Raw genomic sequence first — 26,538 nt, 5'->3', positions numbered from 1 at the left:
AGAAGCAGGATTTTATATCCCAGGGGTGGGTGGCAGCTCCTTCAAATTAGAGAACAGCAGCGTCCCAAGAACAAAATGCTAGGAACACTGACAGAAAGTTAAAATAAATAAAAATTTGTTAGCCGTCAGAGGAGTGACACTCTTAAACACTGTTCCAGCAGGACTAGGCATTCTTATGTCACAAGCTTGTGCAAATCACGTGACATCAAAAAGCTGAACACACAGAGCCCTGAAGCTGCAACACAGACATGCCAGGAGCTGAAGAGCCTGGAAAGAGCTCTCAAGAGGGAGCAGACATGGACACAAGAGTCTGGAGCCTGGGAGAGAAGCAGCCATGGGAGGATAAAGCATGTGCTCAAGTGGGAAGTCCTGAGCATGGTACAGTCATCCTCAATACATACCAAAAATCCTCCTGTTTTTGAGTTCTGGATCAGCGTCAAGCCAAGGTTCATGCCTTCCTTTATCTCAGTTACATTTGGAATATTTATTAAAGCTGAAATAAAAAGAAAAAAAAAAAAAAAAAAGAAGTGGCAAAATATTAGCTGAGGAACAGAAGCAATTGAGTGTTAGAATTCCTTTCTGTCTCAGAACCTAACATGCTTCTTCCAAACACCTGCATAATACTTTAAGACAAAAGAAATGAAAACCAATCATTACCATAAATTTGCTAGCTAGTAATAGACTTTAATTAAGTAGGGCCATTTAAACCACCTGCTCCCAAGAGAGCTGAAGGCACAAGAGAGGAACAAATTGTCTTCCTTCCAATTAAGCATTTTTGGCTGGCTTTGTAGATGCAGCTGAACAGCTCCTGTTACATTCCTCAGGGTACTAGGGCTGCCCTTATCCAGTATCACACTTCAGACAAAATGTGAAAGGAACAGCGGAAAATAGATACGTCACCACAATTAAATATGAAGTACACATTTAAGCTATTCAATTGTGCTTTATTTTCACCGTATCCAAAAGGGAATCTCTTATTATACTTAGTTTATAAATACACAAAACAGAAAAGGCTTCATATAATATATAGATATAGATATACATATATATATATAGATCAAATGAGAAATGAGAATGTAACAAGAATCCGCAAGTGTTAAGTAAATGTCTTATAAATATTAATACTGCTGACACTGTTAATAAGGCTGCTACAAATGACTAAGAATATAAGTGTTTTTAAAGGCAGAACAAAAAGTGTTCCAGAAAGGATATAGAAAACACTAATAATAATAGTAGCCATATTACTATCTTTTTTCATTATTGTTATTGTTATTTTATTAAGAAGCATATAAACAGGATATAAACTGTTTACAAGGGTGGATAGTGATAGGACAAGGGTGAATGGTTGTAAACTGAGACAGGTGAGGTTTAGATTAGATATTAGGAGGAAGTTTTTCACGCAGAGAGTGGTGATGCACTGAAACAGGTTGCCCAGGGAGGTTGTGGATGCCCCATCCCTGGAGGCATTCCAGGCCAGGCTGGATGTGGCTCTGGGCAGCCTGGTTGGGTGGTTGGTGACCCTGCACAGACCATGGGGGGGTTGAAACTTTATGATCATTTAATTACAGTCCTTTTCAACCCAGGCCATTCTTTGACTCTATGATTACTAATTAAGAATACTTGAAATAAATGACAGAAGTGTAAAAATAAAGCTCATGTCAGTATCATAAGGTGAGTTGTAAAAAATATGTGTACACATTCACCAATAGTTAATTTTAGAAGTCTGAAACAGTTAAGAGAAAAAGACAAGAGAAAAATATTTTTATTCTTCAAGGAGTCTGAGACCAGTGAATGCTGTTCTTGTCATTGAAAATGAAATTCCTCTGAATTCCTCATAAACAACATTCATGCTTACATTGCTGTTACGTGCTTTTGCAGCTGGCCTTGCTAGCTTCCAACTGTTATTTCATTAGATAGATTGGCCAGGTACAAAAATGAGGAAAGCCTGAATAATTGTAATGAGGCACTATTCACTATAACTTACCTTGCAAATTCAGTTTTTTACATGTGGTTTTAGGTGTACCAACAGGACATGCATAGATATCTCCAGTTCTGTTTGCGGGATAGCCACTCCAGGGTGAGCCGACCAATAACCTGAAACAACAGGAATGTCATTATATTTTTACCATACCAAAAGGGCCAGTTGAGGGGATGAGCTAAGGAGACTTCCACCAGGTATAGCACCTAACACTGCCTCACTGTTCACATTCACGTTTTAGGCTCCATCAGTATTCATCAAGTGTTAAAGAATGTCAGTGGGAGCTGTTTTTTTCATATGAAGAAATTCCATTACACATCCTTACTTCATACTCACTTCCGTATCAGACACAATTTTGTCAGACTGCCCCTCTGCTGCTATCTGTCACACAGCAACACAATGTAATGGACAGTGGTGGGAAGGTTTAATTTCTAATGGTATAACACCAACACCCACCTCTGATGTTGTGGGATAACATCCTAAAATAGGAGGCTTTCAGGGCAGGCCTCATAAAATATATATTATAATCAATGCCTATAAGTAACAACAACAACAGCAACCAAATTTGAAAACAGCAAAATCATAAAATTGGTGGCCTATTTGACCCGGTTTTTGTGAAACTACTACATCAGTCTTCTTCTATGGCAGCTTGAGCTGGCGCTGCGCTGTGTCCCCTTTCCTGATTTCAGCACCGAAAGGGCTAATAGAGCAATGATGTTACAATGGTGCTAAATAACAATTTTGAGCCCAGGTCAGGCAGCTTCCCTAGGAGCTTTGGTGGGCCACATGGAGCCCATGGGACCAAGGTTGGACCTGCAACTTGTTTTGCTGCACTTGTGACACTGTGCCACCACGTCAGAAGAAGTAAAGCACAGATGTTAATATACACCAGTGCACACAAATTTAGAAATAAATGCATTGTGGTAGAAGAGACAAAGAATTTTATTCTCCCGTCAGGTAACAGTTAACTGCTTCCTTTGAAGTTATTCTTTCAACTGATAAGAAGCACTTCCTACAGGATCAGTTCGACAACAGTACAATTCTAATGTCTGAACTTGAAAGCTACCACACCTTGACAACACTGAGTAAGAAAGATAATACTGCAGGTGATAACAGACTGCTGTGTGAAGTATTTAATTGTGAACAGGAAACTTAGGACTTTGGTAACTCATGGAAGTAGCATGAAATGATTCATTCTTGCCAACTCACTTCTTCATTTGCTGTTAACATTCCCTCTCCAGGGCCTATTCCTCGAAACACCTCTCACATTTTGTCTGAAAGCCTTCACAAAACAAACAAATTCAACCTGTGGAAATGCTGCTAAAGAATACCTGCCTTCCAGCACTACTCTCTGAGAGAGTGAGACCAGCAGGTAGCACAGGGTAGTGGAACTCTGGGGGAAGACAATTATTTACATAGTTTAATGTGCCACACAATGAGGGCAAGGCAAAATACAGCCATAGGAACATGATCTCTACAAACACACACACAGAAACCAGCAACAGATAGATGATTAGAGAGTAGCAATAAAGGACAAACAGTACAGAATACAAAGTTTAATAAGAAACTATCATTTTTCAGTTCACCAATATGTTGCTAGTGTGTAAACTGCCATTCCCTAAAATTTCATGGGTAGGTGATGCAAATACTGTGCATTCTAAAATAAATTATTTTATGAAATAACTATGCTTCAAAGCCGTTTCCTTGAATGATATGTTACCAACTTTTGGAGGAATACTTGATTTTATTGCTCCAATTTTATAACTAGTTTGAGTAATATGGCCTTGATGAAAACACATGGTTTTATATACAGGAACTAAAGTTTGGGTCCTTCGAATCTCCATAAGACTCTCAGACATACAATCTGATTTTTGGGTGGTCCAGTATGGTGGTCTCTGAAGCCAGGGGTTGGAATGGATGATCCTTATAGGTCCCTTCTAATTCAGGAAATTCTATGATTCCATAATTCAGATTTCTTAAAGCAAAGACTGCTATCTGTATTTCTTAGTTTATTTAACATCAGCCAAATGTAAGCTTAGTTGCACAAATGACATTCTTCTCTTTTATTGGCTCAGTTGTAATTGTGTAGGGATATTTTAGAAGTACCGGTCCACTTCTCAATTATCTTGCAGAAGGACAGCAATCATTTTGTTGTGAGGATCAAACAAAGAAAAACTAAGCTAACAAAGTAAGCTCCTCTAATTCTGTGCTCAAAACAGTATCTATGCCAATTGTGTCTAAAGCAAATGTAACTATAGCTTTTATTTAGTTTACATTCCTGGTAGTGTTCTGGATGTTATTTTAGTACCTTCCCTTTTGCTGTAATTAGTCTTCAATACAGATCTGTAAGACCCACAACTCTCAATGCACAATTATGCCATGAGCAAAAAAATGCATCTATACACAGAATTTAACACTTAGAACTCGTTATTACTGACACTCTGGTTTTCAGAAATTAATTATTAAACATCTTTTCTTATTCAACTTAACTAAATTTTCATCAGTATTTTATTGAGAAAAAATTATTAAACAATTTCTGCCATTCCTAGCCTACAACAACTTTTTTTGGGGGGGAGGGGAGGAGGGAGGGATGTCTAAATAAAGGCCCTAGGAGATAAATTACTTATGACTTCTTTTGTATCCTGAGTCTTAATGTGACTTTAATACTGGTTTTCATTTTATATCAGTCAAACCTCATTGTATTTGAAAAGCAGAGGTAAAAGCAACAATTACAGTACGGAGTTACACAACAATGTTCTGGGAAAATGTGTATCTTTCAAAAAAAAAACAGAAATTATGAAAGGGAGAGAGTATCTGACTAGCATCCTGCTAGTGACAAAAACATTTATTTACTCTGATTAAACAGGATGTAGATGAAACAGATCGAAACAGAATGTATCAGGAAAGAATGCAAAAAATGATACTAAAATACTTGAAAATACTTGTTTTAAAATAAATTGTATCATGTACAGTATATTCATTACGAGCCTTTCTTAGGCATGGGTTAAATATTTATTTTAACAAAACTTCATTTTGTATCCTTGTTTAGTAGCTTTACATAATACCATAGTGATCACTGTGTAGTATTGGCACAGATTTTATTAGTCAGCTTTTTAATCAGTCTCCAACACTATACACAAAGCAAGAGAACTACATGGAGTCAAATAAAGTTCAGCAGGAATGCCATACCACACAGGCTGAAGGAGAGGCAGATCAAAGTGTAATGGGAATTATTTCCGTGAAATTACACCATGGCAAAGTGAGTAACTGGCAAAGTGTGATGTTGCAAAAAAAAAAAAAAAAAAAAAATCAGAATTCAGGGTGAAAGGCTACATTCCCAGCTGTTGTCAAAGCGGGTTTTTTATTTAACGTTGCTTTGTTGACTTTTTTAATGCATTTGCTCTTTAGTGCAATTTCTAAACAGAGGAGGCTAGCAACAAATTGCAGTATAAATGTAAAAAGGACCTCTTAAATCATCTGGTTCTTTTCTCTTCAATGGCGGGAAGTGATGAATAGATATGAAGACCAGAAATATCTTCACTCTCCTAGCTGCTTCTCTACACGTCCTAAAGCCCTGATTACCATTAAAATTTCCTGCTCTTTGAACAGAATACCCAAAATCTCAAAAACTGTGAGTTACAGCAAGAATTCCGACTGATAGACTTAGAAGGCCATGAAGACAGAAGCTGGAGCTGCTTCTCTAAGTTGGGAAAAGGCAAACTAGGTCACACGGTTGATAAAGCTAAAGGCTATGAATCCAATGTTAGCAGTTCCTGCTGACACTTAAAAGCAACAGCTGTAATAATGGCAGCATTTTGTTAAAAATAAAATAAAATTGGACAAAATTAATTCCCTTATTGTAAATGTATCAATTTCAACCAAAGGTGCCAGCACCCGAAAATGTGTGGTTTTGTCAAAATGTCTTTTTGGTTGAACAAGTCAACAGTTCAACAGACCTTCCCAGGAGAGAGGCTGTTGTATTTCGATCAGTAATCAGTACTTTGCAATCATTTTTTATCACTGTTCAGGATTAAGCAATACTCCAGAAATGGTTGTACATGTCAAGTTATTTCATAACTGACATGATATTAAATGTAACAAAAATATTTTAAAAATGCAAAATCCATACTGTAAGATGCAAAACAGAATTAAAAAATCCCATATCCCAGTAGAATGGAGTAGAGTGGCTGCAACTTGATATCAAAAATCTCACTAAGATTTTAGTCCATTAGCAATATTGTGAATGTATCTCACAAAATGTTAATGAAATAACAGAGGATTTATTCTCAATTTAAGGCTTAAGTGTGAATAATCTCATGACAAGAACCACATTATAAACTCATTGATGTTTCTGTCATCACTTATTACTTGCATGGTGATCTGCCTCTATTTTTTCTATTTGGCAAGTTTCTTCAGTGTTCACAATTTTACTTGACCTCATTAAAGAGTTCCTGTCCGAAAATTCCCACCGGGCATTATGAAAAGCTCGAGCTTTGCATGGCTTGCAATCTGTCCTTATTTACAAGCATCACATGCCATCAATTCACAGCAGATCAGTGTCCAATTATCCTGGATCTTCTGACTCGATACAAAAAGGGCTCCCTGGCTGGTTTGTGTCACAGCTTCCCTACATGCAGTATCCCACACCATACTCAAAAGCAAGGTCTAGCAAGTGATGAAATCCTTGTGAATCTCAGATTCTGGATAATCTCTCCATTGGAGAAAGCTGCCACCTGTGGTGTTTGACGTGGAGAGAAACTCCACTGCGCCCAAACAGATTTTACAAGTGCATCATGCACTTGCTGCACAATGACGGTCTTGTTGTAAAAGCATAGAGTGATTAATGTTCCTTTCAAGGGGAGTATCCCACCATCTCAATTTGTCTACCTCCCTCCTAGCTCAGTCATGTCAGGCAATGCTCTGCAAATGGTCTGCAGTCAGCACATCACCTATTGGAAAAAATCAACCCTAAAGAACAGCTTGAATGCTTTTAAATAACATGCACAAGCAAAAGTGCTATTGCCCCAGTAAAACAGAAAATAGCCTAGATAAGAAGAGAACAGGACAGTAAACTGTGAGTGATGGTTTTTTGTTTGTTTGTTTGTTTGTTTTTCCCTGCATGTCTAAAGATTACTTGAGAGGAAGACTGAAAAGAGCTTTTCTTCACTATGAGTCTCTAACAAGCCATGGTTACTAAAAAAACTGCTAATAATATTCTTCTAAGTTTTGGAATCACGGTCAAACATTGTGCAGTGAACAAATAAATGATGAAGAAGTGCCTATTTGCAGAATATGGCCCCAAATTCCTAATACTCATGTAGATGGGAGAAAAGATAGGGAAAGTAAGTCCAAATTTACTTTCTTTCCCAAACTTCAGCATACCGGCCAATAAATTTGTAGTGAAGGAGTTAGTTATTATATTGGAACTAATTATAAAACAGGCAATAGAAGAAGAAAAAAAAAGCGTTAGTTGAGTCCTGCACCTGGTGTTTGTATTGTAAGCTTATAGAGAAATTAAAAGGATAAAATACATAACAATTTTTTCAGAAAATACCGAAGTACTTAATTCACTTTGGACAAACATTCTTGTTCTCCTTCAATAGTTTCACACAGAAGAAAGAGTGCTCAGAACTATGGGTGACTAAACAGATAATTAAGGCAGGCAGAAACACAGCAAGAAACCACTGCTGCAGGGCGGCAAGGAGCAGGGTAAGTTCATGCCCAAAGGAGTGAGAGGAAACAGTGCGCTTCTACTCGGGATACAGCTGTGGTCTCTTACTTTGTCTCCTGGTCATCAGTGGTAAACAAGGTAATGCCAGAGAAGCAGTGGGTCCAAGGGAATTTTACATTTTTCCACGTACAACAAACTGGGCCTTGCACTGTGACTCTGCACAGTGAAGTATCTCTACTTCCTTTACAGTTTAATCTGGGCTTTTCCAAATGTTGAGATCTTTGTATACGTTTCCATAGATTTCAGACTTTGACATCTTTCTTTCCACTGAAAAAAATTTTACTTACTATCTGTCCATCAGCAATTAAACATACCAGTTTGTTGCTTCTTTGGTTCTGATATCACTTCAATCTATGGAGAATGACGCATCTAAAATATTATCTCAGCTTATGATAATATGTATAGCTTGTATAACTTTCCATTGGTCCCTGCCATAAAAGATGTCTTAAGCTTTGTGGTTGCTGAGACTGCAGAAGGAAAAAGTACAATGCGTTCAAATGTAAATGGTTTAATATTTTAAAGTTCTTTTTGGAACATTACCAGAAAAAATATTTTACTAATTACTCATTAAGCTGAATGTTGTGGCAACAGCAAACTTCACATGAAATTTTATGCTTGAGGAAATGCACCAGACATCCTTTTCTAGGATTATGTTATGGTACACATCCAAATATGTTGCCCTTAAGAAGCAAACAATTAATATTATATCAGATGAAGATGTACAAAATTTAAGTTCTGTTTATTTTAATAACTAGAACTCTTTAGCTCTTTTGATTAGTGTTAACTTTGCTAACATTAAAGTAGAAAATATCCTTAACGTATATAGTGTGTAATAGGTATATTATGGCTACAAGAGTAACTGAGATCAGATTTAAAATGCTACAAGTAATTGTGAGCCTGAGGAAAGTCATGTATTGGAAGGTAAAGTAAAAGATTAAAAGAGATAAGGATTTCAGATTACATTGTGTAAAGGAAAAAAAAATCCTAGCATTCTCATGAATGCATCTTCAGAACATTTTTGCTTTTGTTTTAATAAAGTCAGTATTTACTAATAAAAAGATTAATATAAGAAAGAACTAATTGGGAGTCATTCAAATGAAATCTAGAATCATAAAACAAAAATAAGTCACAGTATTTTTTGTTACTCGTTTACATGGACATTTTCAAGGCATTCAAACCACTTACCATTTGCCTTGTTCATTTATAAACTGTTGAACTGTGTATCCAAACTGCTCTCTTGATGGACCAGAAAATATTTTTGCTTTAAGGAGTCCAACATTGTAGGCTTCACAGTAGTTATGAAGAAAACCTGTTAACAAAAAGATTATTATTACCACAGAAGTAATTAAAGAAGAATTTAGATACTGTTGGAAATGCTTTTTCATCCGTGCCAGCTGCCACAACAGAAGGAAAAAAAACATAGCCTTCGACACATGCAATAAAAGCCAGCCTATGGCACCCATCTGCCCCACCATGTGTACTGCCTATCTAGTATGCTGCACAGGTGTTATAATATTGTAGATTAATGATTCATTCACTGTTTTGCTCGGCAAATCTTGTGGCATTACTAATGAGAGCGTTTTAGCTGAAGCGAATCAGGAAATATGATTCAGAGGTTCTTTGCATTAAGACATAAGCATATGGCACACCCAAACACATCAGCAACCTGCTGAGGTATACTGAAACAAAAGTTCACAGACATAATTGATACTGTTTGTATTCAAATGTCTCTCTGCAACTTAATATTTGAACTGCTGGAACAAAATCAAATTAGCTACTGTTTCAGGTAACCTATGGTTTTGAGTCATTTTATTACCACAGCATGTTTGTTTTATGTCCAAACAGTCAGAACTGTTATCCAGACAGAAAACTTAAAAATAAAAACATGGAAGTTATCACAGCATTAATAAACTAATGGAAATTAATATTGAAACATCACTTTGCTGTGACTGTGATATTAATTACTTTGTGTTGGGAAGTGCAGGGATCCACTCCTCATTCATAACGGATCTGAGTTCTTTCTGATGAAGGCTTGTAAGTGGATGTTAAGAAGAATGTCTACTACAGAAGTTGCAGGAATTTTGCTTATTATTGTACACTATATGTTATTAGAAACCACTAACTGCAATGAGAAGATTATTCCCCCCTCCAGGCAGAATAATGGAGACGATGATGGGATCCCAAGAAACTACAGCCCAATTCAGGGACACCTTAGTGGCCCAGAAAAGCCTTTGACAATGACAGCAAAGGAAGAAATGGTGACCTCTGTTTGCACTGCTGAGGTTCCCAGGTGAGATTCACTCACAGAGTTGCACACCGGTTAAACAACATCCCTCATGTTTTCCCTCCCTTCCTGTCTATCCAGACAGGAAGTGTTTTATCTACTCTACACACAAAATATGTCTCATCACAGTTTTTCAGCACGAGTCATTCAGTAGCAGAGTAGTTATAACAGATTTTTTAAGGAGATACATACTGATCTTTTACATCTTAAAAATCTGGTCTTAAATTGTATTTCTCTAGCTTTGATGTGTGGACTGCTAATTGTTGGTTTTACACTCTTCCAGATCAAAGAAACAGCTTCAGTAGAGGGTTCCACCAAAATTAAATTAGCATACAACAACCCACCACGGCAGCTTAGCTGTAAGAGTAACAACAATAACATCATAGCGATAACATCAAAATCATAACTGCATGTTTGCAAGCAAAGTTCACTACATGTAAAAAATTTCAATGACTTTCATATCATAGCCATGGAATAGAAAGCACAGAGGTTATGCAAAAGACTAAAAGCAGCTCACACACTTACTACTTTTTGACCACAAACTCAAAACAGGAAATCATACATTAGTTATTTCAAACAAGAACTATCTACAGCTGGCCTTTGGAAACCAAACAATTGCATTTCGCTAGAAATACGGTTCCTTGAGAAACACTGTTAGAGAGAAATATTTTCTCAGCCATGTTCTTTAAGACTGGAAAAGAGTGTGTACAAACACGCCACTCTGTGTTTTGCAATACTTTTGATAGTAATTGTAACTGCTCAAAGTTGCAGCTCAAATCCAAGTTTAGGGGATTACAGAAAAGGAGAGAGAGACATTTTGTCTATAAGTAAATTAAGATTACTGTGGAAACTTTGCTACTAATTCTTTGGTGATCAAACACATTTGCATTTTATCAAAATATTTTGCTTGTGTCCCATCCTAGGTTTATTTTGCAGTCTATTGTTTTTAAGTTATATTATATTTGGTGAGAAATCACAGAAGGGTTGAGGTGGGAAGGGAGCTCTGGGAGTCTTCTGGTCCAAATCAAGTATCATTTAGCAGTGACTCATTCTCAGAGGCCATGACTGGCTCTACCATAATGCCTTTGAATATTTTATCTTCCTGCATGCAAATTCAGGGAAAGAATAACTCTACAGCTCAGGTGATATACATGTAAATAAAGCTTGGATTTGGAATGAAGAGACAAAATTATCCTACAATGGAAAATGTTCAAAATCTGACCCCAAATGCATCTAGAGAAATACCTGACTGTGTGGACTCCGGTTCACAGTTAATAGCAAATCACATGCCAATTGTAAACCTAAAATTTAATATTGCTTTCTAGCTCCATATGTTGCTTAGAAACATGCCGTATGGCTTTCCAAGCCTGTGCGCTCACCTCTGCATCCTTGCACTGAGTTACTGCCATCCTCAGTTGCTGTACATGCACTGTTAGGAAGCAACGCAACATGTGGCTATGCCTTACCTTGATGGAGTTGGGCATGGAGAACAAGCGAGAGCCCTACTCATCTAACAGAAAATAACAGGATTTTATCTTAAAAGAAAGATCTTCTTGTTGTCACCTACCAAGACTGTAGCCATCCCAGACGGTACTTGCTGCCTAGGAATGTGGTACCAAAAAAAACCCTTCCATTTGTATGACTTGAGTGAATACATCTTAATACTGCTGCCGCTGCCCAGTTGTCACTGGGTAAAAGGGAGTGCCATCACACTTTAATGCTCCTGTGTTTCAAAGATATATGCTATATCTAGCCTGCTATCTGAACTGTTACTTGGCTAAATATATTTGAAGTGCATTGGCCAACTTAGGTGCAAATGCATTGGAGAACCCTCCTTGTGTGTCCAAGACTACGGTTTTACTAAATGCAAGAGTGAGGGCAAAAATTGCCAGAACCTCATAAAACTGCAACCACCAGACGCCACAACTAACAACCTGAAGAGAAACTCCCATGTTGACTGAATTTCATATAGGGCATGGTGTAAAATTAGATAGGGTCTAAGAAAATGCTGGCTGAGTTGCACATTGCCGGTCCATCTCACCCCTTGCCTTCCTGTGAGCACTGCAATTCTCTTCAGTCCAACCACATTTAAAAAAAATAAAATGGTGTTATAAAAGAAACCAGAAACGGTCTGGGGAGGCCGTGTCATCTGAAATGTTCTTGTGTATCAGTTTTTCTTCTTACTACTACTTACTACATGACTACTTGCAAAATCAAAGTAAAAAAGTGGGCAAATACATCTGGTTCACTCCTGACATTATCAAGGGAACTATAGTATAAACATATCTCAGCAACAGCTATTTTAAGCTTCATATTTTGATAATTTTCAGTAGATTTTTTTCTTTAAAATCTATGTCACACACGTCACATAGTGTACATGGAAATAAACCTTGGCTTTGGAGTGAAAAGCCACAAGTATCTTATAGCTGTGGCAGTGTCCAGAGAAGAATAATACAGAAGGCATTTTCCTGCTTTTTTTCCAGTTTGTAATTGTGCCTACAGTATAAAGACATATTTCATCCATCTTGTACATCTATCTATATACAGTATTTAGAATGAGAAATTCAAGCATCTGTAGCAAAAAAAAGGAAAAAAGAAAAAAAAAAAAAAAAAAAAAGGAAAGCGCTATGTTTGCTGCAAACCTATTTTAAGACTGTTCCAGAATAAGAGGGTCTCTTATGCATTAATGGGAAGAATCTGAGTTCAAAGTACTGTATATACTAGACTGGAAAGATTCAGTATCTGTTTCTGCCTTCAGGCAATGAACTTTGATAATCTGGGGATCTCAGAATAAAGAAAACTAATTCACTATCTGGGTTTCAATAGCCCTTGGTGACAGAATATTACTTTGTGACCTAACAACTGCGATGAGAAATTAGTTGGGCGAGGAAAAATGCTGTTCACAACTTCTGCCTGTAAATGACAACATAATTACAGTCAAATAAACAGACTGCATGGAACAAACGAAGACAGATACAAGCCCAAAGTTTCTTAAGGGGCCTCTGAAAACTTCAATGTGTGTTTTTCTGTTTTTCGGGTTTTTTTTTCCTCTTTGAAGGCTAGATAGGGAACTTCTTCATCAGGCAGTGTGGCTCCCAACAACATTTTAGAGAAAACAGCAGTTAGAAAATAATACTTAATGGAATAAAAGAGACTGCAAGATATCTAACAAAACTCTAGAACCAGTCTGCATTGTATTTCTTCTTGGAATTCCCATGTTTCAATGACTATATTCCACTGCATACAACAAGAGATGATATATAGGAGTGCTGCTGCTTTTATACATCCGTACCTCTGTTTTCTTGCTTCTAGTAGGATGAAAAATAATACAAGTCCTGACTGAGCACCTTTAAGCCCGAACATGTGGGAATTCTTCTGTAACTATAAAGTACATATCTAATAATGGCTATAACGTCTTTGCTACTGTTGAAGTACAAGCTGAAGCAAGTTTCTTGAAGCAATAGCTTATATAAGATACCCTCAGTTTGTAACTGTTTTGCTTTTGTAAGCAAAATACAGAGATTAAAGTGAGCAAGTATTAAATGATTGATTACTCAGTGTTTTAAATTGTGATTTTAACAATAATGGCTGTAACTCCTTCTTTTGATTAAGCAGCAAAACAAAAATAAAGTTTAAATAATGAAACAAAAAATAAAAAAAGAATAAATTAAATAAAAAAAAAAGAAGCATGACACTGTGTGTACAATAACTTGATAACTTGATTTGCCAATTAAATTTGTAATAGTTTTTTAAAATATAGTAAGAACTTTACTGGTCTGCATTTTGTTTCATAATGTCATAATAAACATGTCATTTTCTTTTAAGTCTAAATACTGAAACTGACTTTTCGATCATCAGTACTACACTGAAAAGGTGATGCTCCTGTTTGAAATAGTGATAATACACGATAGGATTCCATAATCACATAGTATAATTTTAATTAAGTCTCAGCTCAGATATATAGTACATTAAAAGCATTTGCTATTGTTTAGCTTATATTAAATAAGTCTTGCACTCACAGTATAAAGAAAAGAGAAGACTTTGGGGAACTTGATTATTGAATCTATAAAGATCCACTTCATGCTTAGTATTAAATTTATCCAGTATTAGCCTTGCCAGCAGAAAATACTCAAGTGAAGGGAATTTCATAATCTTTTTTCCTCAATTACATGGTAATTTGTTCAAAAAACTGAAACAACAAAAAGCCAAAACACATAAACCCACAACTGAAAAAGTTAATTGCATAATCCAGCTAAAGCTATGGGTAGCCTTTGTACATGAGCCTTCATTCCATGAATAGTGTCAGGAGAGCAAACAGAGTTGGCTCCTATGCAAAGTCCCCCTCTGCCTTGTGCAGCATCACAGCTTCAGAAGCCCTCTCAGTTCAGGGCAGCAGAACCTGGCAAACACATATGCAATGTCAACAGCAGACCTCTGCCAGGTCTGTCACCAAACTGTAATGATGATGAATTGAAAAAACAAACAAAAAAAACCCCAAAAACTGGAACAAGGGTTAACTTGGTTAGCTCTGTCTAGCATAATGGATACAAAATAGTATTACTGCATTTAGGAAAACATGCACACACAAGCAAAAATAAATAAATAAATAAACTAGTAATAAAATAAATAAAAAAGGCATTAAGAGTTCAGGAAGGGAACGACTATGCTCGTAGTCATTCAAGAAGATAAAGGTCGCAGTATAGCATTATAGTAAAAGCATGATAGTATCACACACATTCCTGTATGATCTTTTAAGTCCATGAACTGCTTTGGAAAATAATATTTAAAAAAGTCCCTCTGGGTGATAATCTGCTTCCTGCAGCAGTTTCATAGATTGGCAGCCAGTAATATGTGGATAACCTACATTGCCTCAATTGCTTAGTCTAGCACTTTTTAAAGTGGCTCGTTTTTCCAGAAGACAAGTTTGATAGCCCTTTCACATTGATCTTCTCCAGGAGAATCTCCACACTGAAGAAAATTCTACCAAGAATTTTTTTCCCTTTGTTCTCAAGGATTTCTCCTTCCTAAGAATTCTCACCAGCAGTGCCCTGAAACTTGCTGGTTCCCAACGGGGGCAGAGAAAAAGAAAGAGGTGTGAAGCAGGAGAGAATGTGGTAACTCCTGTTTCTTCTGGTTTTACCTTTCCTGAACTACACATTTTAGTGAATTTTCTATACTGCAATCTTTCTGTATGTCTGAAGCTAGGGGCTCTTTTGGGGGTTCACAGTCTGGCATTTTGTATTGTGCAAGCTTATATTGGATCTCTTTACTTGTTAGAAAACTGGTAAAGGCATTTTTGCCTCATCCCAATGCCAGCTGGTTATTGTTTTCATTCCTCTGCAAAGATTAGCTGAATTTGGCTTCCAAAATTAGCAAGGGAGTACAGGCACCTATAGATACTCCTCACACTATAATCACCTCCTGTACTTGAAATACTGAACAGAAAGGTGGAATGAAGGCAGGAAGAGAAGGTAATTAAGTTATGAAAGAGTGCAGTCAGGAAGTATTTGCTTCATTAAATACATTCAGTGTTATTTTATTACTTTTTCTTAAAAAGCATTTTGGTATGAAAATAAAGTTATTCCCTTACTATTCAGAACTCGTGCTGTCACAGCAGTAATCCAACTGAAAGTCAACTTCTGTTGCAGAAAGAAGCCATCATTTGAACAGCTCTTACATTATGTTTTTTAAGGTTTTACTGACAAGACTGTGAACCCTTAGAGAACAGAACTTAGAGAAACATCATAAAATTACTTGATTCTGTTGAACTGTATCACAGATATTCTTCACTGTGCCTTCCGGAAGCCACCAATTAATTATCTCTGCAATAAGCTTCTGCAGGGAGCAAATCTGGCCAAAAATGAACCACTTTTTTGTTTGTTTTCCCCCACTTCTGATAACGAATTAGCTGTCAGCTTGGTCTGCATTACTGCGTTGCTACGTGCACTGTATATATGCACATGTAATGTCATCAAACCAAGTTATTTTCATGTGAAACAAGTCATCCTGTAGTGGATTTGGCACTTCTGAATGTAAATATGAAACACATTTTTTGTATATTTTTACCGTACTCAGACAGAAGTTTTACTGATGTTTACCTGCAAAGGTCAGGATAACTGAAAAATAATTTCTCATTAGAGTTTTGCTGCTATTATTTGTACTTGTATTTGTATTTTCTCCAGTGTGCACAACCTCATTTAAAGCAACATTTAGAAATGTTCAATTCATGCACTGAAACACCGCTTTTATCATCACAGTTGTTCAGTTTTATTTTAAATTGGGCATATCTCTCATTGAGAAAAATCACCTTAAAAAAAACAAATGCACAAACCTTAGAGAGGAAATCGAAATGAGAAAAGAATGCAACTGGCAAGACACTGTATTTTTTGTATTAAAAGCCAATCCTCACTTTAATTACTTTGTTGATATTTCATCATGTTTAAGTCTTAAAAGGTAAAACTTGATTACTTTAGCATTTCTTCTATTTGATTATTTATTTTTATCTTGAGCCTTAATTACTCTTCTCATTAGCTACAATATCTAAAACAATTTAATAATTAACTGAGACAGGCTAGAGTAGAAATAAATTAGAAGCCACAACTAAAAGAAAAAAGGTTAAACAATGATTCATTTCGCTACAAATCCTCCCTCCCATGCCTATTCTTCCCCCTCCTCTTCCTCCCTCTGAAAAGTTTCCTTGGCTTCATCGTCCAACTGTGTCATCCCGGAAGTAGGTCAGCTCTGAGCCTGAAAGCTTCCGAGTGTGTGAAAGTATGATTCACTGCCTTCGAATCACAACTGTTTATAAAGAAACTGCACCAAAGGGTTACCAGTAACCTGCTATTATAGTACCTAACACAGGCAGGATATAATTCACGTTATGAATGAAAGGCAGAAGAGCCTGGGACAATGCTGCTATCTGCTGTGTCTTTAACTGCCTTGGCACTACTACAGAGTTGCACGAGATCTACCTAAATCTACCCACGACTGCATTAATTACTGTTGGAAAGTCTGTCTTGACAGTTTCCTGTTTCTTGACTACACATTGCTCTCCATTCCCAGAATAGATCAATGCACTCCTCCTCATTTGGAGCTAGGAAACCTCAACAACCTCCTGTACACAGAAGGACTGATTCCAAAGTCATGTTCAGTAGAAGCTCCTGCTGGACTGACAACTTCCTATGTGCTTCTAATAAAGACAGCAAGTACTTGGACACAGAATTATTATCCTGCCTTACTTCCATCCTTAAATCCAGTGGGAATAACTTTCTACTGCAGAGAACTCACAGGAATTGCATCTTTCCAAAATGACTTGCAGTTTTTTTTCTTTTCTTCCTTGATCTTGGTACAACAGGCAGGATTACACTGTCAAAATTTGTTCTTAGTAATACCACAAAGAGATTAAAAGGATACATGGCTAACAAGTTGTACACACACAGATGCTATATATGGATTTATGCCACTTGCTTCAAGAGCACCGATTATGAAAAAATACTTAATGTGCTTCTCCACGATAAAAAAAAAAACAACTCTTCAGCATATGCTTTTTCCTCACACTCACATTATCAGTTTTGTTCAAGCCATCAATATTTCCTATTTCCAAATACAGCCAGAGCAGCAAGAGCTGCTTAAGGACTGTAAGACAGGAAATACGTGTCATTACACAGAAACCAAGACTGTTATCTCTGCGCCCTATTCACTCTTTTCAGCTGCTATAGAGATATACTAATACACTGATGAACATGAATATGATGAATATTTGTACACAGACACCAAGGAGACCTGTATTCTCCTGTGCACAACAGACCATAGGCTACCTGAAAATTTCAGTGTATGATATAATGTAAGAATACCACATTATTTTATGCTATGTCACTATTAAATGGCACCTGAAAATGCTGAATTACAAAAAGCCTGAGGAACTTGCCACACAACAATTCTAGCGTCACAGCCTGCAGAGTGAGGACTGCAGTGTCTTGAGAGCTATTCTGTTGACACATTTAGGACCCTATTTCTCCATCTCAGCTTCTCAGGAGCTAGTCAGGAGCTCAGCTTTCTTGGCTACACACAAGAACTGAATCAGCTATTTGGTACACTAGCTTCCTGCAACAAGAAAAACCCCAAAGCACCACAGGATATATAATACAATAGTTGGAAGAGCTATAATTATCAGATCTTTTGTTTTCCTATAGTAGACATAATGACTATTTGTCTTCACTGGTTGGAATGGGAGCTCACAGCCCAGCAAAGTGAATGGTAGGTGGTCCCAGCCATGGACTTGAAATTCACCATAATGCACATTGAAAACACCAGTTTTGGCACCAGGCAGAATGTGGTCTTAATAATGTCAGGAAAACAGTCCAAGAATCCCAGACCTCAGCAGCTGCCTAACCCAGACTGAACTAAAAATTATCTGTCACCTAGTTTTTGTAGTACGAAGTCACATACAATTTCAGAATATGATACAGATGCAGAAACACAACTAACAGCAAGGTTCTCCACCTGAAATCCACTCTGCTGTCATGGCCAGATGGCAGATTCCCAGATTAGCAACTTCTGCCCTAAATAATTGAATTTAATAATTTAATAAATAATAATAATAATAATAATAATAAATTATATAATTTAATAAAAGCTAAGGCAAGTAATTTATTTTAAGGAACTACCTATTTACCAAATTGCATGAACAGCTCAAAAGGGCCAGCCCAGAACCCCTCACAGCTCAGTGCTCCAGCCACTAGGCCAAAGGCAAGATGAGTCCTTGCTTGTCTGCCTGCAAACAAAAATATGCATGCTGGGAACCAGGTTTCAAAAGCAGAGGTTCAGAGGGCTTCTCTAACTGCTTTGCTGCCTGGTAGAAAAGATGCTTCTAGAAAGATGAGAGAGTCCACATTCTACTAAGTCTCAAGGGAGAGCTAAGCAAGAATTAAGTAAGAGCCAAGTATTATCATCATTTATCAGATACCTACACCTTCCTGCGAAAGAGCTCATCAACTCAATTCCTGCTCCAAAGAGGAAGGAGACACCTAATGCAGGTTTCTGAGAAGAGTGGAGTCCAACCACTTCTTCTCAGCCCACTGCTTGACTTGGAGGAACCCTCCTACTCTGCATTCAAATATTTTCTTTCCAGTTAAAAGTGCCTAAAAGTTTCCATTAACTCTGCCACTCTGATCCACAGCAGCAGGGGTGGGGTAGGTGGATTTTGGGTGCTGTGAGGCAGTAACATGCACTGCCCCAGCCTTCACCTCATACACCGGAGACTGGGAAATCTAGATGATTGTGGTCAGGTGGGTGATGCTATCTTTGATATGAGTTCAGGAAGTTCTTTATTCATGAAGCACAGACATGCTCCATTGTGTGGACAGAGAGTGGCATCTATGCACATTTAGGAAGAGTTTTCTAGAGATAACACTCACTTCCACTAAAGCAGAATGGTTGTTTTCAGAGAAGGAAAGTCTATTGCCAAAGTTGTAATCAACTACAAAAGAGAAATCCAGAGACTCACAGAGTATTATTTCAATATGATGAATCGTCTCTGGGCAGTTTGGAAAAGAAACCAAAACAAACCAAAATAACAAGAAAGGGATTGAACAGACATGGTGATATCAAAGGGGATTTGGCTAGTCAGGTAAATCACTATAATTACCAGAATTACTAATGGACTACTATTCAAGCAGTGCTACTGATTTTTTATTTTATTTTATTTTTCTCTTTCTTTCTATTTATTGTTTTTCCCCATCTTAATAAGGGAGTTATTTCATTGTCAAGTCATCTCTACAGTTCTAAGTTTGACTTCCATGTATTTCAGGCAATTATGCAATTCAGTTGAATTTCTTAGTACACTTTCATAGTTGAAAGGAGAACCGCACTACTTTTCGGCTACCACAACAGTCGCAACACTGAGAAGTTAGAGGTGACTCCTGCATATTTGGAAAAGGTAGACACCTCATTAGCAACTCCACCTGACTTAACTGTAGCCAACATAGAGCACAGCACAATACTCTGAGAAGCGGAACCCATTCCAGTAGTAAGTTCTCATAAACCAAGTACACGCTGGTTATTCCTCAATCAAATAAGAAATCATCTTGCAGGTGGCTGAGATCATTCCTAACCAGCTAATCCAGAGAGACAATTACCCAGGCACCTGTGGTCTTGCCTCTTCTGATTCCATGCAGTTTTGTGTTACAGCCTTAACTTATTTGTAACATCAACTGTTATCAGACTTCTTGTTGAAGGGTCACAAATGTGATGTACATAGACAAAAAGTAAAAACTTAATTCAACCTTTCTCCACCACAGACTTATCATTAAATTCCACTACTTCTGTAAGTAGGTCTCCTCATTTACAAATGGTCCCTTCACTGTGCAAATATGCTCCCTCCCAGATGTTTCTTGTGAACAGTAATTTTCCTATTTCTCAGAAACAAACAACCATATCAGACAAGGAGTTTTATGTTATTCATAAAAATATCCTTAATGAAGTAAAGGAAGAATGACAGACTTGGGTGCAGGATTAAAAGGGTAAAATAAATCAGGAATAAGCCAGGAGATTTCCATCAGCACTATGTATAACTTGCAAGTCCTTCATCCTTGTCTGTCAGTGATTTGACAGGGACAAAAGAATCTGTGACATTTATCACGTGTGACATTCAGCCATGCAGATGCCATTCAGTTATTCAGAAAATGTCTTTGCTCATATGGTATTCAAAGCGTTGGTGTTTACCTCACTTCTTTGCCTGTACAGTTCCTCTTTTAGGTCCTGAGTAGCATGCAAGTCTTATAGATTTCTGAATAATATGCATCTCCGGGAGAAAATAAAACTAACTTAGTCCTTAAATAGCATTTCAGTATCCTCAAAGGATTAATTCAAAGTAACAGTTGCTGACATTCAGAATATTGAATTTACTTGCTAAATGGGAGATATCATCCTGATGTGGAATTGATGCAAATGCTCAAACAGCTTATATCAGCTCCTCTAGATGCTTTTAGTATCCCCCACCTCCAAAAAAGAAGTACAGCATGAGCAGGAAGCACATTATCTGCTATTGCTTTATAGGCTTACACACTCACACTCAGTTAATATAGACAGAAGGGATAACACATCCAGTGTATTCATATCCATTTATTTTTATCGCCCTTTTATGAGTGCCACAAAAAAGGAGTGTGTTCATACAACTATTTAGCACAAGCTCATGTTAGTCTTTTATTTAAATGTTTTTCTTTTGTTTGTTTTTGTTTTGTTTTCTTTTTAAACTTAAACTTGCTTTGTTATCCTTTTTAACAGAAATGAAAACTTAGGCCGAGACTGTTCTCTGATATCCTTGACTAGTCTGAGAAAGAATAGTACAAGTTTATTTAAATACATGCAAAAAGAAAAGCTTATTGATTCTCTTCCTCTCACTTTACAGGGTCTGAAATCCTAAGCTCTGCATCACTAGGCCAGGGTTCACTTTGTGAAGAAGTCCTAAACACAAACATTTCTAATGGAAATGTCCTAAAACAAGCAGATAACATGTGTTGGTATGCAAGTGCATGGCTATGCCGAGGAGAAGCCAGCCTGTGTCCTGTCTGCGTTTCAGCATGGTAACCATGGAAATGGGAACCAGCCTGCACAGAGCCTAACAAAGGAAACCTTGAAATGAAAATAGCAACAGTGGTGAGAGACCAGCCAAGATTTTTGAGGGGGAAAAATGACTGCTCTGAAGATGGATAAACTCCCTTTTACCTGCACTAACCCTAAGGGAAAGAATTTTATTCCCATTTAGCTGTTTGTACATTAATCCATTAGATTGGTAGTTCCAGTTATTAGCTCTCATGAAAATACATTACACAAAGTACATGAAAAAACTACTTTCGTTCATTCAAAATTAACAACAGTGAAGAAAGACCACAATGAATAACATCTGTGTGGTAACTAAAAAGCACAATGAAACCAAGAATTGTCAGTCCTTTTACTTGTTTCTTTGATCTCTTAAGTGAAAATTCTGTGCAACTGAATTAAAAAAAATAAATTAAAAAATAAAGTTCAATTAAAAAATTGTCCCAGCGTCAGAGAGCACATAGCTATAACTTCTTGGTAAGATCTCATGTTTACTTTGTGCAAATTATGCACAAATAAACATTAGCTGTTAATGTGTTTAGGAGTGTGATGGTAATACCCTGTATGCTGTCTAAGATAAACATCATTTGTACAAAATACAAGTCCTGTAACACAGCATGAATGAAAGGCAAAGTTCCAAGAATAATATATAATAATGATCCTGCTACCTGACAAGCTCTCTGAAAGTAGTTCCAGAAATGAGAGATCCTCAGTCTCATTAAAAAAAAAAAAAAAAAAAAAAGAAAAAAAAAGAAGAAAAAAAAGGAAAGGAAAAGAAAAGGAAAAAAAAAAAAAAAAGAGATTGAGGTCAAAAGCACCACCACTTTTGGATATCTAATGATTCAGCTAAAAACTTATTTTTTCAGAAGGCATTGCACATTCAAAATAAAATTTCCATTGACTTCATTCACAGCTGTGAATACACAGCAGCCTTGCATGTCAAGATGCACTTTCACAACTAGCTCAAGCCAGTGGAAGTGCTGGCTACCAGTGAAATAAACTCTTCCAACTTCCCTCCCACCTCTGGCCATAAGTTCTGACCGTCCCTTGAGCCAGCACTGACACTTAAATATTTACTGCTCAAGTGAACAGGAAGGATCAGGTTAGCTGATCTCCAAAACTAACCTGCTCCCCTTCCCCCCCACCTCCCCACCCCCAGAAGGGAAAATATTACTGTTCCCCAAACTAAGCCCCACTGGCACCACAGAACAGTGGTGGGAATACGCAGTCAGGAGTGGATGAAACGTCCTTGCAGCAGCAGCCCACATTCAGGTCAGCTTAACCAGATTGTGAAAATGCAGCAACAGTTTTGAGAACCCCTGGCTGAGCAAAGAGAAAGAGAGGAACACAAAGGCTCCAACCACGTGTCAAAGATTTAATTTAAATGACTCGCCTGAAATTGCACTGGGCTTTTGTGACTAAATAAATAAATAAATAAATAAAAAGGCAGTGAAAGAGCCCTATTCTGCAAAGAACATAAAGTATCATTTCTCTCCATCCTACCCTTCTTCACCAGTCCTAGGGCATCTTCTAATTTCATCAGTAGAGGAGGTAGAATTCCCAACCCCTTTTCTAATCACACTACATCTACCTGTCTGCAAGCAGCCACTGCAAAGCTGCAGACCTGAGTTCAAAACGTTGTATGATGCACAGGCTATAATGGGGAAAAATTCAGAATCACAGAATGGCTTTGTTTATGAGGGACCTTAGGGATCATCTGGTTTCCTCCCCTGCCATGGAGTTGGATCAGGCTGCCAAGGGCCCCATCCAACCTGTTCTTGAAGGCTGCTAACTTAGGCACCTCCTAACTGTTTCATGTTTGACTCAGTTGTTGTTTAATCACTGTTCATATTCACTGGGACATAAACATAACTAATCAGAAGAAAAAGATTAACGTTAGTGGTGTTTTCCCCTGTACTGCTGCACAGCTCTCCAGCCCATTGCCAACAAGGCTGTAGGACTCTGCTGCTTCCTGGGACGATGTGATGCTTTGCGTCAGCAAGGGTGAGATATGAACTGAACAACAGAAAAAGGATTACGCTTGGAAAATCTAGAGCCCACGTGAAGTTTAAGAGAAAATACCCCCTTTCCTAGTTTTGTATAAGACTGATTCCTCCTCCAGTCTGGCTGGATTGAGAGGGTTGAATGGTTGGTGTCTTGAAGTGGTACACCTGTGTCCTGAAAAACTTAACCCTTGTTTAGGCAGGATATTTCAGTTCAGAGCAGAATGGTGTAAGGGACATGTGCTTGACATAGTGGGGATTTTAAGAAATAGCACAAGAACACAAGGGAGACAGATTTGCAGATGTAGACCTCTTACAGAAATGTGCAGCCCACTGCCACTGTAATAACAAAGTCTATCTGAGCTCCTTACCAAAGATAGACAGGATTTATGTTAAAATCAAGCAGATAAAAATAAATTTCTTTCCAGAGGAATGAAAATTTCCAAGGTTTTTTTTACTTGGCCAAATTGGGTAGATTTTCAAGACGATGCAAATAACATCTTCCTGCCAAATTTCAAATATCTGCTCTGAAGCATGAGGGCACAGGAGCATTCCAAAGAAAATGTTACCAATTGAGCCCAGGAAAGGCACTGTATTTTCCACTGGCTTCACTCTCGGGAAGAGCAAGGGTATTTGGCTCTGACATTTTATTATTTTTTTTCCCTCTAAGAACAGGCTAAGAAAGAATCAGGATGTCACAAATGCAGATTTAAAGAATGAAATTAACCTCTAATATAAAGAACTGAACGATTTAAAGATCTGAAGAATTACAAGTACCTGAGAACTGCTCAAAACAGTCAACGTGTTGCAAGAGAAAGCATCATGCTTTGTTGTACAGGTTGCACTATCAAGTCCTCCAATTACTGTTATCCCCACAACATAGTCTACTTCTGTAGTACTATACTTTTTTGGCCAATAAGTAACAAGACTTCTATGCTAGCAAGGTTGTAATATCAAAATTTTAGTTCTATTATATTTTTATTTCTTCAGCAATAGTGAAGTGTGAATGGATTTCCAAACATAAAAATACACAATAAAAGTAAATAATACACATCTTTACTAACTGTTTCATTACTTTTAGTTGAGTCCAGATACATGACAATGACCTTATGGGGTCTACCTAATATAGCTGATCATTTGGAAATGAACATATTTATATAAGATCAAATTTATTTTGTACTTGGGATATTTTCTTGCCAGACTGCCTAACTCAGCTATTGTAGTTATTGTAAGTATCAGTTATTGTAGTATCAAAGGCTTATTACACTCAATAAGCCTTTGAAGGTTGAAGAGCTCATCAGAATTCTGTCACCACAGTGGGACTCTAAATCGCTTAGAGAAAACTGCCTTCCTTCTAGTTCTACAAGATCAAAAAAGGCTTTAAAGTATTAACTCAGCAATTACACCTACTAACATCAAATTTCATGACACATTTAAAATCAGAAGCATGTCTTCTTTCAGCTGTATAAATGAAGATGAATCATGGATAGTGCCTGAACAAAGCAGGCCTATCCCACTTCTGCCCATCTCACTGCCAGGAGAATCCTGCTCTCTTAACCAGTCCTTATCTTCTGGTTTCTGCACTGCTTGACAAATTTCCTCAAGTCTTAGGACTTCTACCCTGGGACTTATAGAGTTCCTGGTGCACAGCAAACCGTAACAGGAGCATAAGGGATGGATTAAACAAAAGTGCAGAGTGGATGTTTTGCCCAATGATGCTTTTAAGAATTCTCATTTCTTAAAAAAAAAAAAACAAAAAAACAACATCAGACAGTTAGTATACCATATATCTCATCACAGGTTAATATTTTCACATTCTGCTTCATACCCTGCAGCCGCACATTCCACTGTAGTGTTTGCTACAGCTACTGAAAGAACAAGTCAGAACAGCTCACAGGGGAAAACTCATTCTTATGCCTCTTCTTCAGTGACTTACTAATTAAGGTTTTAAGTGAGCATACAGTATTATTACCACTCTGAAAGTTCTTGGGAATTTGCTTATGGCAAGTGAATATGATGGCATACATTTCCCAGGAAAATATATGTAATGGTAATTAAGTAAGCCAAGAGAAGGAGGAGATGGTTCAAGTTTCCCTGTCCTTTTCCAAGCAGAGACATCTGCTGAACAGGGTGGGATAGGACCTAAAGGATTCCTGAAATCAGGAGCAGCATTCCCAGCAAAGAGCATCACCTTTTCGGCCGTCACGATCCCCACAGAACCGCAAATGAGCAACAAAGGGCATCCGCACCCCTGGCCTCCAGAACCACCACCACCACCACCACCATTTTTCTAAATTCCCAACGTGATGCCAGCCCAGGGCTCGAACCTGCCGTAGCAACACACGCTCTCCGCTCGCGCCGGCCCAGACCCCCGCCCCGCTCCTCTCTTTGCCCCGTCCCCGCCGATGCTCGGCGGCATCGCCCCGCTACGCCCGGCGCGGAGCCTTGCCCGGCGCGGAGCCTTACCCAGCGCCAGCAGCAGCGCCGCACTCGCAGAGGCCATGGTGCGGAGCGGTGCGGAGCAGGGAGCGCGGTGCGGTGCCGCTCCTGAGCCGGCAGCGAGGCACTGAGCGCCACCTGCTCCTCGCCGCCACGAAATACCCCTCCTCCTTCTCTTCCTCCTCCTCCTGCCCGCCCACAGCGTTCCGTGGGGTCCCCGCAGCGTGCCGGGAGCTCCGTCCCTCCCCCGTTTTGCTTTCGGGAGGGGCAGATGGGTGAAAACCCGCCGGTGAGTGCCCGCTGCCGATAGGACGTGCTGACGTCCGGCTTCTGAATTCCGAGTTCTGGAGTCAGCTGAAACTGCTGAAAATCATGGTTAATTTCTGTGTTTCTCCAGAAGCACGGAATGGCTGTCTTCCTCGAGTATAACGATATTTTCTTCTCTATTGCCTTAAACCCGCATCTTCTCCTTTAAGTGAAACTCCTGCAGACTATGCCCTCAGCT

General features: G+C 38.1%; 1 protein-coding gene across 1 annotated transcript in view; it reads right to left on the bottom strand.

The window, feature by feature from the left end:
* ITGA2 (integrin subunit alpha 2) overlaps window positions 1–26,236 on the bottom strand; it is a 61,482-nt gene extending 35,246 nt beyond the window's left edge. Inside the window, exons 1-4 of the mRNA XM_015848698.2 lie at window positions 26,061–26,236; window positions 8,895–9,018; window positions 1,985–2,094; window positions 402–493 (exon numbers count right to left, since the gene is read on the bottom strand). Of these exons, the coding sequence (XP_015704184.1) occupies window positions 402–493; window positions 1,985–2,094; window positions 8,895–9,018; window positions 26,061–26,097 (363 nt within the window). The 5' untranslated portion in view covers window positions 26,098–26,236. The remainder of the gene's footprint in view (window positions 1–401; window positions 494–1,984; window positions 2,095–8,894; window positions 9,019–26,060) is intronic.
* Between the last annotated feature and the right edge of the window lie 302 nt (window positions 26,237–26,538).

Source organism: Coturnix japonica, chromosome Z (genome assembly GCF_001577835.2).
Source record: "Coturnix japonica isolate 7356 chromosome Z, Coturnix japonica 2.1, whole genome shotgun sequence".
Lineage (NCBI taxonomy): Eukaryota > Metazoa > Chordata > Aves > Galliformes > Phasianidae > Coturnix > Coturnix japonica.
This window is presented reverse-complemented; position numbering and strand designations above follow the sequence as displayed.